Source organism: Schistocerca nitens, chromosome 7 (assembly GCF_023898315.1).
Source record: "Schistocerca nitens isolate TAMUIC-IGC-003100 chromosome 7, iqSchNite1.1, whole genome shotgun sequence".
In the NCBI taxonomy this organism is placed as follows: Eukaryota; Metazoa; Arthropoda; class Insecta; order Orthoptera; family Acrididae; genus Schistocerca; species Schistocerca nitens.
This window is the reverse complement of record NC_064620.1, coordinates 103,789,488-103,804,743: the sequence shown is the minus strand read 5'-3', so window position 1 is coordinate 103,804,743 and position 15,256 is coordinate 103,789,488. Positions and strand designations below refer to the sequence as shown.

The following is a 15,256-nucleotide window of genomic DNA, read 5'->3' as shown; positions in this document are numbered from 1 at the left end:
CAGGACAGGAATTTACTGGATATGAAGATTGAAATTGTAGTTGAGTAACTAACACACAGGAACGTGTACATGTGGAGAAACTTGAAGAAGAAATTAGTTTAGATACATGATAATCTGAAAAGAAACAGCATTGATTTGGAAAGACTGAGTCATAAGAGAGAATGAATAAAAATCAAGCTCTAGAACACAGTGAATAAGAAAGTGGAAGAAAATTGCTGAACAACAAGAAACAAAGTAGTGGTAGTTAAGTATTCACTACTTCAATATTCACTACTTCAATATTCACTACTTCAATATTCACTACTTCAATTACGAAAGCCTACATAAAGTATGTAAAAAGATATTTGCATCCTTTGTCAGACTCATTTTTGGCGAGAACTATTACGCATTTCAGATTTCAATTAAGTGAGGTATACATTGTTGGGAATATCTCATAATAGAAGACTCAAGAGTGAGATGCATAAAAGCTTTGTTATGATTCTCGTCAGTAGGTGAAAAATTAATTACGAGAGTTACTTTAAAGCGCACTTACCACCCAAAAAATATCCATGATTCAACCACAAGTTTTGAAGACTACAGCAAAAAAAGTAAATAAAAAATAAATAAATTTGCTTAACAGTTTACTACAGATGACCACCTACAAAGCGCAGGCAGGTGCCTCCGCCCCCCCCCCCCCCCCCAAATCGTGCTTGGCGCGCACACACACACACACACACACACACACACACACACACGGCACATAGAAATTATTATTCACCTGGAATGCTAAAGAGAGAGAATAATTAGATGATAATTATCTCTTGTGTTCACAGAGAATCGAGGGGAATTTCTTGAGAAACTGCAGCGTGCTCGATCCCAAGTGAAGCCCAATACCCCGAGCCAACCAGTTTTGACGCATGCTGGGCCAGCTCGACTAGTAGTAGGGAACTGGGCATTGTCTTCACGAAAAGAGGGAGAGCTTCATATACATAATTCTGATGGCCAGCAGGTATGTATATTTATGTTGTCATAATCTGCATTGCTTAATCCTTGAGGTACTTTGTTTACTCCAGCCTGCTCAGTGTTGTGTTGGTGATCCTAATTTGCCACTGTAATTTATAGGAGTCAATAACTTGTGCTGCTTGTTAAGGTGACTAATCTAAGAGGTGACCGCTACAGAATTGGAGTGGAAGGTGGCAGAGGTGAAATGTAGAGCAAGCCTTAATCATGAATTTACAGTAGGTCTTCTGTCCATGGAGCTGGGAGCAAACTTATAACAAGTTGTGTATGTTCTGAAGGTTGGATGGTGAAAGGATGGAAGGGAATTGGAGGAACATTGAAAAGAAGTCTTTCTCATTGTAATCGTACATCAGTCATGAACCCTGCCTCTCACATTGATCCCAGAAACTTCAAAATATATGGTCAAGGACAATGTGTCAGAAAATAATCCACTTGTATGAGTACTGTGAGAATAGGAAATAGTGGAAAAGCAATTTAACATTAATACTTTCACAAACATGAAGCTTTGAACAGGAATGTGTTTATGTTTAGTAAAGATACAAATGTTAGTAATCCATTTCTTCTTAGGTTGACCAAAGAGCTTGCAATTGTATATACACTATTATGAAGTTATTTTTTTGTCACTTCAGTATTGAGGATTTAATATAAAACAGAGTATTTGTGAATATCATATGTAAATATTTATTTCATTTAGAGTATATTTATCATGTGAAGTGTGTGGGTTTTTTATTGTTCCAGCAAACAACTATTTTACGTGAAGATCTACCCGGTTTTATTTTTGAATCAAATCGTGGTACGAAACATTCATTCACTGCTGAAACTTCACTTGGTCCAGAATTCGCTGCAGGGTGGACAGGAAAGCGAGGAAAACGGCTACGATCAAAGATGGAAGCTATGAAGCAGAAGGTATGTTAATACTGTAATTACTGATACTGTGTCGGTCAGTACCTTTGGACCTTCAGAGACCTGTTTGGGCATAGTTAACAGTTAGCTGCAGTCATTCTTTTGTGCAAAATATGTTTTCAGTTCCCACTCTTTTGCTGTCCACAAAAAAATATCTAATCAAAACTAAATACGCCTGAGAATTCGTATGTGGTTTTGCAGCCAATACTTCATAACATTGTTTTGTGAGTAAATTACTATTAATTTTTAGTATTGCATTTAGCATATCGTAAAAGGAAAGTAATATTATCTCCTGTTTGTAGAATTAACACTGATTGTTTAGAAATACCAGTAGTGAATAGTGTAAATGACCTGCATCAGACACTGTGATAGTTATGTTATTGTGGCTGATTGCAGAGAGATGATACACCAGTGTTGTTGCTATAGATCATGGTAAATTTTATACAGTGCAGTGTTGTTGTGAACTATGTACTAGTGCCTGGAAGGAGATCATGAATTGCTGAAGTTACAGTAACCACATATCCGCTTTGTGGTTGATATTGTGCATGTGTGTGTGTGTGTGGGGGGGGGGGGGGGGGTTGATATATAAATTTTGTTAATCAAGTGTTTTTTTCCCCTCCAGGTTAAAGTTCAGGCTCAAGAAATCTATGACAAGTATTTCAAGGCAGCTCAGGCACAGCCCAGAGGAGTAGTTGCAAAGCTTGGGAACATTGTGGCTCAAATTGAGCTAGCATGTCAGAAACAGGTAAGCCCACATTGAGTGTAATAACGAAATCTCACAAGCAGAAAAAAATCGCTAATTTTCCTGCCGTTTACGACATTTTTCATCGTTACCGTCAAATTTCCTATTCCCACAATGTTCATCTGCAACTGATTTTGCTTCAACATATTTATAATATTTCCCCCTGATTTACACATTACAAAAAAAATTTCATGGAGGAAAAAATGACACTGGCATGATGCTGGCCATCCAGTAGTGTTAACAAATATAACGTGGTTAAGTTTCTTGACACCGGGGCACTCTACTCAGCGGATTTGAACTGGTAACCATGTAAAAGTTTGAACAATTCGTGCTGCATCTCCTGCTGCTGCCAAGCTCTACTTTGCGTGGTGGCTGATATGAGTAACTCGGTTTGTTTGAATGAAGATATCGTGACCAATCACAACCATTTCTTAACTGTCTCCACTGCGCAAATGCAGTTTGGTGATTGTTGTGATTGTGTCGAACCATTTTTAGCATGTTTTTGTGTTTGGCCACTTGTAGCACTAGTTGACACCGTCATTCACTTTGCATTGCTCAAATGTTTTTAGTTTAAACACAGCAACGGTTACATATTTTTTTTCTGCTGTGCACAAGTCGTTTCGAGAATTTATTTTCGTTGTCAAGCGCAATATTTACGTATGTATTTTTTGTGATGTTACACAAACAATGTGAGTGATAATATGCATGTGTGTGGTTTTCTACATAACCAAGGATGCACAGTACCTGACCACCCCAGAAAGATGACTACAGTGCACGAGAAGCAGAATAACATATATTCAAACACCACACAAAATACTTGTGTACATATTTGCATTTGACAATGAGAAAAAATTCTCGAATAGTGTCAGGCTAAGCATGGCAAAAATAAATAAATACTGCAGTTTTTCATTATTTAAATAATGAATTACAGCTGCAAGCTTTCAAAAACATTGATTATGACATATGAAATGGAGTCAAACATTCCTACTTCTGAGACAATTATCAGTTACATCAGCAGTCTTTATTAGATAATAAACAAGTCCCAGACAAGTCTTTTGATGCCTGTTATGTACATATGTCATACACAAAGTGCGAAAATGCAAGGGGTATCCTATACATAACTTTTACAGCTTAGATTTGAAGTTATTTCCCACAGTTTACATTTGCCCGCATTTTACACCTTTTTTTTAAGTTGCTTGTGTAAAAGTAGGGTTTCACTGTATATTTTGCATCCCGTTAGGGGTACTGTGTGACATCAACTTTGTTCAGAATTGCCTGATTCTTATTTTGTAATTTTTGTTAAATCATTTTCCATATATTTCCTTTACATCAGATAAGACCTACTTATTATTTTAGTTCTGTCTTGTGTGTTTTCTCTCTGATATTTCTGTATTTTACAGTGTCACTACTACCATAGTAGGTACAACAAACAAAAAACAAGCGCGCACACGCACACGCGCGCACACGCACACGCGCGCACACGCACACGCGCGCACACGCACACGCGCGCACACGCACACGCGCGCACACACACACACGCGCGCGCACACACACACACGCGCGCGCACACACACACACGCGCGCGCACACACACACACACACACACACACACACACACACACACACACACACAGTTCGACAGTTGCCCAGGTAGCAGGTGAGGGTGTGTTTTCGCTCGTTGAGAACAGGGAAGACATGTAGGGCAGGAGGAGGTGAGGAAGTATTGGAGAAAATGTTGGGTCAGGCATAAAAGCAATTTATAGAATTTGTTTGGGATTTTCACCTTCAAACAAGAATGGGTCGGATTGTGATTGTTGTGGAAGAAAAGTAATCAGAAGATACAGTTGAGGCAATTATGTTAGGATAGGTTGTGTTCCATTGTGGAAAGGTCATTGCTGTCCTTGATGTAGTTTTCGTAGTGACAAGATAATTGTCTGAGGATGATGAGAGAGAAACTGTGAAAGGGCAATGAGTGCAGCCTTTCTTTTACTTCTCAGTACTTCCCTACCCTCTCTTTGGCTCGTGTGTCTTAACATCTCTGATGCGTTCCCGAAACATTCAAGTGATAGACAACCACTCATAAACAGTAGTTGCAGGGTGAGTGCACATGCATGTGTTTTACATGTACGAGAAAAAAGCCTAAGCTACTCAGAATTTCTGATTATTTATTTGTGCTTATACAGCTCCCCCGGAGTTAGTGCTTTTCCTTCTTTGTAGTTTACTGTTTCAGTGTGTTGTTCTGTAATTATTGCCTTTCTTTCAAATTACAGCACATGCGTGGTGGCGATGCGTGGCGTGATAATCTCCGTTCTGCTCTGGGTGAACTGACAGCTCTTCTGCAGGAAGAAGGTCTGGTGTCAGCCTACGAGTTGCACTCGTCGGGCCTTGTTCAGGCGCTATTGCAACTTTTAGCTACAAGTTACTGGGATCAGGGCCAGCACTCACGCACCACAGCACGCCTGCAGAAGCAGCGTATCCGAGTTTTTAAACGGTGTTTTCAGGTACATATGCATTAAGATATATGTCAAGTGTGTAGATAAGAGTAGACTTGTATAATAAAATACAGTTCATAGCTGAGCTAGCCGTACATGTATAATTATCTCAGTGAAGACAATACAGAATCTGATGGCCTCCTCCTGTTGGGCTGCCTGGACCTGTTCTCGCACGTACCCATTCCTACAATGCTTCTTGTAGGATATTTCCATATCCTCCTACAATATCCTCCATCCACCGCCGCCACGTACTACCACTACCTTCCTCCATTATTTGCCTGACTTAAGAGCTTCCTAAAACTTGCCAGCGCGCATGCGCGCGCGTGTGTGTGTGTGTGTGCGCGTGTGCCTGTGTGCGCGCGTGTGTGTGGGTGGAGGGGGGGGGAGAGGAAACTTCTGTATTGTGCACAAATGTGCCTATGTGCCTCAGGTGTGGGATGTTGGATAAGACACACACCTAGTGTGTGAAAATGGCAAACCTGTTGTCCTACATCCATTTGTAAAGCATTTGACAAAAATATTGCATTTACAGCAAAAGTAGTCAGACCTTTTGATCTGGAAAGTAAAGTGAATATATGACATTAAGGAAATCAGTTACATATAATATTTGCAGATCTGTATTTTGCAGCAACACAGTGCATTAGAAACAGTTGCCAGTCGTCAAAGCATAGCCTGATTCACCCCTATATTGTTTTGTTATGGAGAGTTTGGAATTAGTTAAGATGGAGCTATCATTGATTACTCATGAATACGCAATCTCACGGGCATTTGACATCAAATAATGAAAATAAGATGAAAACAAAGCAAAACCTTTATTAATGTGTGCTCCAATATATTTAATAGCATGAAAGTATAAGATCCAAGAAAAAGGTTTCGTTGTGATGTGTAGTCAGTTTGTAAATGATTCACTGTTGGCATGCTCTTCTTATGTTGTGCCCACACTCCTTGCCCCAAGCCATTTTTTTGTCTCTCTCCCTTCCATTTTCATCATTGCCTTTCATTATTTTTTCTCTTTTCAGCATTGCTAACGTCAAAGTTTGTCTATTTCCTACATTGCTTGATTCCTCTTCCCACTGACAGGAGTACTGTAGAGCATTGGTTATTTAAAAAAATCGGATTTTTCAGGTTATCTATCATTTACAAAAACATACTAAACTAGTATTCATAGAAATTTGAAACAGACAGACACTGAATTTAACACAAATCTGTAAATATATTTTTTGTATAACACATCTTACAAATAACACTGCATAAACGCTACAGTCGCAGGTTCAAATCCTGCCTCGGGCATGGTTGTGTGTGTTCTCCTTAGGTTAGTTAGATTTAAGTAGTTCTAAGTTCTAGGGGCTGATGACCTCAGAAGTTAAGTCCCATAGTGCTCAGAGCCATTTTTGAACACTGCATAAATGGTTTGAAAATTGCAGATGACCATTAAAAACAGGTTCTTTTCTACTGCTAAATCTCACTAATGTTTCAAAGACAGCAACAGAACAGCATCAGGTTTTTCTTCTTGTGAAATCAGTTCACAGCTGTCTCAAGGCATCCCCCACTGGATGGACTGTTCACAGCACAGTTGTTATCCTGTCGAGACAGTGTAAGTAGATCCCTGACAGCTCGTAGCACTGTTGCCAGCTTTCAACTGTGAAATGCCGAAAGCTGCAGGCAGAAACAGTAGCCGTCTACAGCGCTGTGACAATACTGAGGCATTTCTATAGAGATATTTGCACCAACACAACTGTAGGGTGTCTGTCATCGATGACACTGACAGGTGTCTGTCGTCGATGACACTGACAGGTGTCTGTCGTCGATGACACTGACAGGTGTCTGTCGTCGATGACACTGACAGGTGTCTGTCGTCGATGACACTGACAGGTGTCTGTCGTCGATGACACTGACAGGTGTCTGTCGTCGATGACACTGACAGGTGTCTGTCGTCGATGACACTGACAGGTGTCTGTCGTCGATGACACTGACAGTTATTTCCTCATCTGCCAGTACTTGATAGTCGGGTTCAACACTATTGCACTCAAGCCAGTCTACAATATTTTCCTGATTGCATTCTTCGAATTTTGAAAATTGCTAAGTTACTATCAGTGTATTGGTTGGCAGGAAGTGGTAAAATGCCAGATTGACCAGCCCAGAGTGGAGCCAGTCCAATGCCAGCAGAACTTCAAGGCGCGTACGCAATGTTAAATTTGCTGCCTGGAGCACTTTCGGTTAACTTGTGTGTCATGTGATTATTCAGATGATTGTTGCTCTACTGTATTTACTGTATTCTGAGCATAACTGTTTCATTTTTGCCCCTTTCCCCTCAGCTTATCACCTGATGGTGAAGAATTAGAATAAAAGTGTTAATATTCGTAGTGTTACGATGATTACTGCCACCATTTATGGGTAAATAAGCTTGCTTCTTCAGTCTTATTAAAAATTGTGTGTTTAGCTACAAGTCTGGAAACAACAGATTAGTCCTTGAGCCTTTCATTTTGATGAAAAAATAGAAAAAAAAAACCATGGTTTCTTATGGTGTGGATAATAGGGTAATAGTTTTAAAGTGGATCAGATTTTATCATTGCTCCTAGTGACTTTCCCTGTAATGCACCAAGGAAAATAATAATAATTATTGAGCAGCTGATGTGTTTTGAAACATCAAAAATTTTGTTGATTATAATTTAGTTGCAAAAGTGAGTTTTCACACTTCTCCTCTGAGATGGAAGTTTATTTTTATTGTTTATTTTCAAGGCTTTCTAATTTCAGCATTAGGATCTAGGGAAAACAATATGACTGTAATTGATTACATTTGAATAACATAATATTTTTGTTGAAATTAATTGAAATGGTTTCATATGTTCCTCTTTTATTATTAGGACAAAGATTCAGGTGTGAATTCAGTGTCTGTCCTGGTGCACAAGTTGGTTGCCGTTCTCGAATCAATAGAGAAATTGCCCATTTATCTCTACGATAATCCTGGCTCAGGATACGGGCTGCAGGTAAGAGACATAAATCCCATTATTTTGATTTTTCCTGAAAGTATCTTTGAGTACGTATTTGCTTTTGCAGACTGCCAGTTTTCTTCCTTAGAAATGTCCTCATTCAAGTTTCCAAGCTAAGCATTCTAATTAAAATTTGTATACTTGTCAGTTGGTTACTCAATTCGGCAAAGTGGACAGAACATTTGGAAAAGGATTTAATTGATTAACATCAGGTTACTCAAATGTGGTATACCAGCCCTATAGTATCACTTCCATTGAAACATTTTGCTATAGACCAATAAAAAAAAGGAGGTGGGAGGAGAATAGAATAAGACTTGACAGCTGTATAGTTTTGCTGGACAAAGTATAAAGTTGGTAGAAAATTGGTATTGGCCCAAGCAAACATGTGGTGCTATGAGATAGCTTTCCACCACTGTTTTAGTTTGGCCACAAGTGCTTTTGTGAAGAAATTTAGCTTAGCTTGGCGCTATATCATGTAGTCAAATAAAACTTAAAATTGACAGAATATTTCACGTAAAGGTAGTAATAACTGCAACGTCTTTAAATTTCAGTTTTTGTGATTATGTTAACACCAGTTGTTATTCCTGGTCGAAAGCAGATGAGCTTTACCTTCTGGAATTATTAGTAATGTATTATTTGTATAAAGCATGAAAACAGTGTCACACTCCATGTTTTAACAGTGTAATTCCGTTAATATTGGGCTTCCGAGGCCCTCCACAGTTTCAGATCGAAATTTTTTCCCCTCCTATTTAAAATTTTTACTGTACAATCATAAACTTAACTTTTTCTGCCTAACTTTACAATATGAGTATAATAAAGGGAAACATTCCACGTGGGAAAAATATGTCTAAAAACAAAGATGATGTAACTTACCAAACAAAAGCGTTGGTATGTTGATAGACACACAAATAAACACAAACACACACACAAATTCAAGCTTTCGCAACCCACGGTTGCTTCATCAGGAAAGAGGGAAGGAGAGGGAAAGATGAAAGGATGTGGGTTTTAAGGGAGAGGGTAAGGAGTCATTCCAATCCCGGGAGCGGAAAGACTTAAGTTAGGGGGGAAAAAAGGACAGGTATACACTCTCTCTCTCTCTCTCTCTCTCTCTCTCTCTCTCGCTCGCGCGCGCGCACACGCACACACACCAGCAAATATGTGTGTGTGTGTGTGTGTGTGTGTGTGTGTGTGTGTGTGTGTGTGTAAGCGCGCGCGCTCGCACGTGCACGTGATAGTGTATACCTGTCCTTTTTTTCCCCCTAACGTAAGTATTTCCGCTCCCGGGATTAGAATGACTCCTTACCCTCTCCCTTAAAACCCACATCCTTTCGTCTTTCCCTCTCCTTCCCTCGTTCCTGATGAAGTAACCGTGGGTTGCGAAAGCTTGAATTTGTGTGTGTGTGTGTGTGTGTGTGTGTGTGTGTGTGTGTGTGTGTGTGTTTATTTTGTGTGTCTATCAACATACCAACGCTTTCGTTTGGTAAGTTACATCATTTTTGTTTTTAGACATAACTCTACAATATTATTGATATTAGTAATTGTACAACTATAAGTCTAGTAGCTGGGTCTCTCTGTTGACAAAAAATAGTATCAACTAGGGACCAAGTCAGTTCAACTGTCTCTTTTTCTGAGCTTTAACTGCTCCTCCCACTCCCCTCCAATTCTCTTGCATTCGTTTCCAGTGTTGGTCTTTTCTCTAGAGTCCACACCTTTCCTGTCTCCAGCTTTGACATTTCCTGAAAACATTTGTAATTTTTTTTTAAGCAGATCTCTTGCTGGATATCTTCAGGGAACATCCAGGAAAGTGATCCACTTAAGGAAAAATTTCGAACACGCAATGGTTTCCAGGAAAAGCCGAACCTATGTGTAATTGATATTGGTTGTTGTGCATCTGTAAGTCTAGTAGCTGCACTTCTCTATTGACAGAAAAATATTATTTCTCCTTTTTTGTTGAAACAACTTACTGTTCTGTATCTCAGTGTTGTAGCATACAGTGTTAACAGCTTCACATATTTTTCTCTTTTCTGTTGTCATCAAACTCGGATCGATCAAACTTTGTACAGTGGACTTTCAGTGACTCATGAAGAAAGTTATATAATGAAGCAGTGAGTATAATTGCCGATTTACCTGGGATTTGTATGTTTTTGAGCAAAACTTTTGATTCATCTTAAACAGTCTGTACTAATATCCTTGAAGAGCAAAGTGTTCATTGAACCTAACAGCACTGCTGTGTGTATTCATTAGTTTTCTAATATCTTCCTCTAGATGTCTCAAGAATTGTGGGAAGTTCAGAGTTGAAGGAATAATTGGGCAGAGATATCCCACACCATTAAAACTATTTCGAGCAGCTTTCCAATCTGTAAACTGAGAAGAAAATGGTTTGTAACAAAAAGAGGAAGAATACATCTTAGTGGAATGCACCTGAACCACCTTTATTATTACTGCACTGGAAAGTTCTGGATGGAATTCAAACAGCGGCCAGAGTAAAGATATGTGATTGAGAAGAATTTTCCTTTTTTTCCCCCTTCGAAAGTCAATAAATGACACGTTTTGCAAAACTTAGTTTTTGTAGGTAAAAATCAATCTTGGTACCATGCATAACCTGTTGAAACAGTTTCGTCAAAAGCCAATATTTACGGTTACAGGTCGTTGAAAACCAAGAGGTTTGTAAAACACTTGATATTTGGCCTCAGCCACTTAAAGCAAAAGTCAATAAATGCATACTGTGTTTGGCTCCTGAGAGACTTGAAGGGAGAATAACATTCTAGGATGTTGCTGACAATGATAATGGGAGAGTTTTCTACAGAAAAACAGAAAATAAACTGTAGACAAGCACTTGCCACAATTGCCAACATCAGAAGTAAATTAGTTGTTTATACAACAACATTTTCTGATTATTGCTCAGTTCGAGCAAGGTTTTTCAGGGAGAAGGAGCATCAGTAAAGAAGCAAAAAGGAAGAATACAGCATGAGGAAAAACATGGCTAGACAGCACCTGTATGTACCGCAACATTTGAAACATCATCAGGGATGTCCAAAAACACTCTCAAAAGGACCAAGATCTGGAGAAAATTAATCAATTAACAACAAATCACAGCTTCCACAAACTGTGTGCAAAGAAAGTTCAATGCAATAATGGAGGAGGGAAACACAAATGTGGTTACAGTATAGTTAGATATAAAACAGAATCAGCTAAAATGAAAGCTCTCCGTTGATGAAGTATCCTACTCAAGCCAGGATTGTCTATACAGTTTGTACATTATGGTTCATTCTTGAGCACAGACAAAGGAAAGGACTGCTTTTTATACTTCGCTTGAAACAGGACAGAAAGTATGTAACTAAGTAGCATCTGCTCTATTAGGTTTTCCCAAAAACCTTGAGGCACCCCAGCCAGAAAATAGTCAAAGTTCGGTTATTTTCTGACTCCTGTACCAGTCAAAACAGTTACAGTAATTTCGTGTGCACTAATGACCTTTGTGGACGAAAGCAGAAAATTTAATAAGCTGATACATTATTTCCTTATTTTTGGTCATGGCTGTAGCACTGACGGAGTGTTTGACAGAGGGCTAAAGACTACAGGAAAAGGAAGTATTCTTTAACCAATTGAATACTATAAAGTGCTGGAACAATATGGCATTGTCAAGATGCTTAAGTTTGGAAGACAAGGGATATCAGGTCCAGTACACTAAAAGCTCTATGATCTAAGATGCTTTTCAAAATAACAGCTCAGTGAGTGATGGCAAAAAGTCTGATACAGGATATTTTTGTCAGTATCTGACACTTATAATGGAAGCTCAGGAGAGGTTGAGGTACAGAAACTCAGAAACAGCAGCCAGGAAGTGAGGCAAGCAGCCACCTTGGTAAAGGAGAATGTGGCCAGTAAGGAAAAGAAAAACAGGTCTTAGGCATTTTAACATATCAGAAGGAGAAGAAGATTTTTATTAAGGACATTGTTGAAAGTGAGCAGTAGATTTCCACTTTAGTGTTGTTGTACCCAGTGTTTTCTGTTATATTTCAGAAGTGTTTGTTGCTATCTTCCACAGCTGCCTGTCAAACATTTATGGAAAAGTATGATATTGGAGTATAATATTGTGGTGCATTATAGTATTTCTATACAAAATGAACAGTAAAGTACCTTCTAATGTAATAAATGTTAAAAATAAAAAAGAAACGGAAAAAAATTAGTTTGAATATGTACAGACAAAACTTTTAACTTCCATCTTGCATTTATTGACTTTTGAAAATCTTGGAAACTTCATTCCTCTATTATGAAAGAAACAATGAAAATTTTAGAAAAGTCAAACACAATGTCAGAATCACGCCTGCAAAAGCTGTGTAACTGTTAAATTATCTTGTTTACGTAATTAGTATTTTGATATGATACTTTAAAAAGGTGTTCCCTCAAAGAATTACATTTTGATGTGTGTAGAGTTTTGAAAAAATTCTCCTCAATTGACACTGCTCAGTAAATGGGCACATAAGAACAGTTTTGCTCTTAGTTAAGCTTTTGGACATCCATAAATTTTTTTTAAAAAAGTGCTTCACATAGTTATTACGGTGAGTAAATTAGCAGTACTTACAATAAATTGTTAGTATACTTCACAGAAGTGCCTTGCGGTGGTTGCTTTTTCATGTTTACATATAACTTGACTCATTCCACTTTGTTGAAGGCATCCTTTCATGATGAGGCTACTGGAATAAGATTGTTGAATTAACATACTTCACCAAAATCACTCAGCTACATTGCCCCAGTTGAGGTGCAACATATTCTTTCCATGTATCTACTGCCCGCTCCCCCCCTTCCCCTTCCCTTTTTAGAATAATTGCGAGATACTGGAAAACAAACAAATGGATAAGGGGACAGACTAGTAAAAGGTATAATTGTGACTGTAATTAAAATTAAATGGTAGCGGGTGGACGCTATATCCAAGTGAATGGGTGGTCATTATAACAAGGAATTTCTTTCTTGGTTTCCAAGAGATCAGTAAAGACAGAGACATTAGCCTAATGGAAACTGGGTGGACAACATCAGGAAAGGTGAAATAGGAACACTGTTGAAGACATAGGTGCTCTGACCTGGGAGCAATTTTTCACTATGGACTGGAAGCTCTGTGCATGCTTCAGGAACAGTCTTCTGTGTCATAGTGGAATAGTGTGTGTTACAGAGAATGGGGACCTCAGCTTAATAACATGGATTGTGAGGATGGTAAGTAGCCCTGTAAGAAATTGTTTCTCAAGGTGAGCCACATTATGCAGGTGATTGAATGGTGGTATAGATACAGAAGCAACTTCTGCACATGGGTTGTGCTTGGGTTATCCAGTGAGTGATGCTGTGCTTGGGCTGATGATTATTTTCCTGTCTTTTTGTGGGATCAAATTGGTTCTCAGTATGCTACCATAAAAATATTCTGCAGGTCATGAGCAAGTGATCCTATATGTGTAACTGTAATTTGAAGGCATGTAATGCGTCTTCACAGTAACCAAAAGGATTATGGTTCATTTGATAAAGTATCCCATTTTACTTCATAAAGAGTTACAAATAATTGCTCTGATACTGACATTTCATGAGTAATTCAGAAATGTGACACATAAAATGGAAGAAATGTCTATTACTCAATAAATACCCCCACCCCCACCCCCAGGTATTCCTGCCTGTTGTACGAGGCAACTAAAAGGAGTTTCACATGTGTTTCGTCTTTATGTGATGGTTTGACCTCCATTCGTCAAAATTTTCCCAAAGAGCGAGCCAATTGGGGAAGAGCGCCTTACGAGGTGAATCATGTCCATTGCGCATTGAGATCTTTAGCCCTCTTTCTCGTCATCGCATTGCAGTCCTGCCCATTCTCCATCTCTTGGGTGAGGACACCTCCCTGGGTGCGTTTTCCACCACGCACTATGCAGTGTCAATTTCTGCATTGACGACGACCGTGTACTTCTTTGCACCTGATATCCAGCACGGTTGCCAGTCCGTTGTGGTGGGCCCGCCACGTACCCTGTTGGTTGTAGCCCTCTGATCACACAGGGATCGCTCTGCTGATGCCTGCACTGTTAACTCCCCACGTATGCCAAGGGGTAGATGCCCATCCCCCTGGGGCATCGCGACTCCTGGCAATGGCCATCCTCCCAGGTGGCCTTTGCTGCAGCTGGGTGGCGCCCGTGGGGAGGGCCCCTGGTTGGAGTGGATGACATCAGGGCGGATGATCCGCGATGAAGCATAGTCCATCATCTCTTGCTGGTGGTGAAACACCAGCAGTCTCTAAGTGATCACGAGCTCAATTCAACGCACATAAGTATGACCCCAAATCGTTCCCCTCCCTGGCCACACCATGGTAGGAACGTCAGGCTAGGGATGGCTGATGGGGAATCTTTCATGACGATGAAGCCTCATTTTTTGTTGATAATTTAGAGGACAAGTGTGGGGAGGTGGAGGGCTTGTCCAAAATGAGGTCTGGGTCAGTCTTGATCAAAACAGCATCCTCTGCCCAGTCACGGGAGTTACTTGCTTGTGAGAAGCTGGGGGATGTTTCTGTAACCATCATGCCCCATAAGAGCTTAAATTTGGTCCAGGGTATCATATTTAGAGCGGCAAGGTGTACATTTTGTCCAGTTCTCCAGGTTGCCACCGGTGCCTTCATCTTGACCTTTGAGGGTGAGAAGGTCAAGGTGATGGTCTACCGCTGTGATGTAAAGCCCTGTATCCCTCCCCCGATGTGGTGCTTTAAGTGCTGGAAGTCGACCATATATCATCCCGCTGTACTTCCAGTGTCAAATGCCGAGATAGTGGACGCCCATCACATCCAAATACTCCATGTGCTCGGCTTCCCATCTGTGCCAGCTGCGGAGAGCACCATTTGCCTTTTCTCGCCTGACTGCAGGATTCTCCAGAAAGAAGGGAAAATCATGGAGTACAAGACCCTGGACCGACTGACCTACACTGAGGCTAAGAGAAAATTTGAATGCCTGCATCCTCTGCGTATGACATCACCTTACGCCGCTGCTACAACAGTTGTGGCACCATCAGCTCCGCCAACTTAGGTCACATCTCAGAGCTGGAAGACTACACCTGCCCCCTTGATGGTGGAGGGCATTTCCCTCCCTATTGCTCCTGCACCACCTACTTTGGGAGCAACA

At 40.0% G+C, this 15,256-nt stretch overlaps 1 protein-coding gene across 6 annotated transcripts in view; it reads left to right on the top strand.

Annotated features, from left to right (window-relative positions):
- LOC126195416 (E3 ubiquitin-protein ligase HECTD1) overlaps positions 1 to 15,256 on the top strand; it is a 314,241-nt gene that overhangs the window by 116,813 nt on the left and 182,172 nt on the right. For all 6 annotated transcript variants that reach the window (XM_049934021.1, XM_049934022.1, XM_049934020.1 and 3 more), the window contains 5 exons: positions 813 to 988; positions 1,738 to 1,905; positions 2,525 to 2,647; positions 4,915 to 5,145; positions 8,001 to 8,123. In XM_049934021.1, the coding sequence (XP_049789978.1) occupies positions 813 to 988; positions 1,738 to 1,905; positions 2,525 to 2,647; positions 4,915 to 5,145; positions 8,001 to 8,123 (821 nt within the window). The remainder of the gene's footprint in view (positions 1 to 812; positions 989 to 1,737; positions 1,906 to 2,524; positions 2,648 to 4,914; positions 5,146 to 8,000; positions 8,124 to 15,256) is intronic.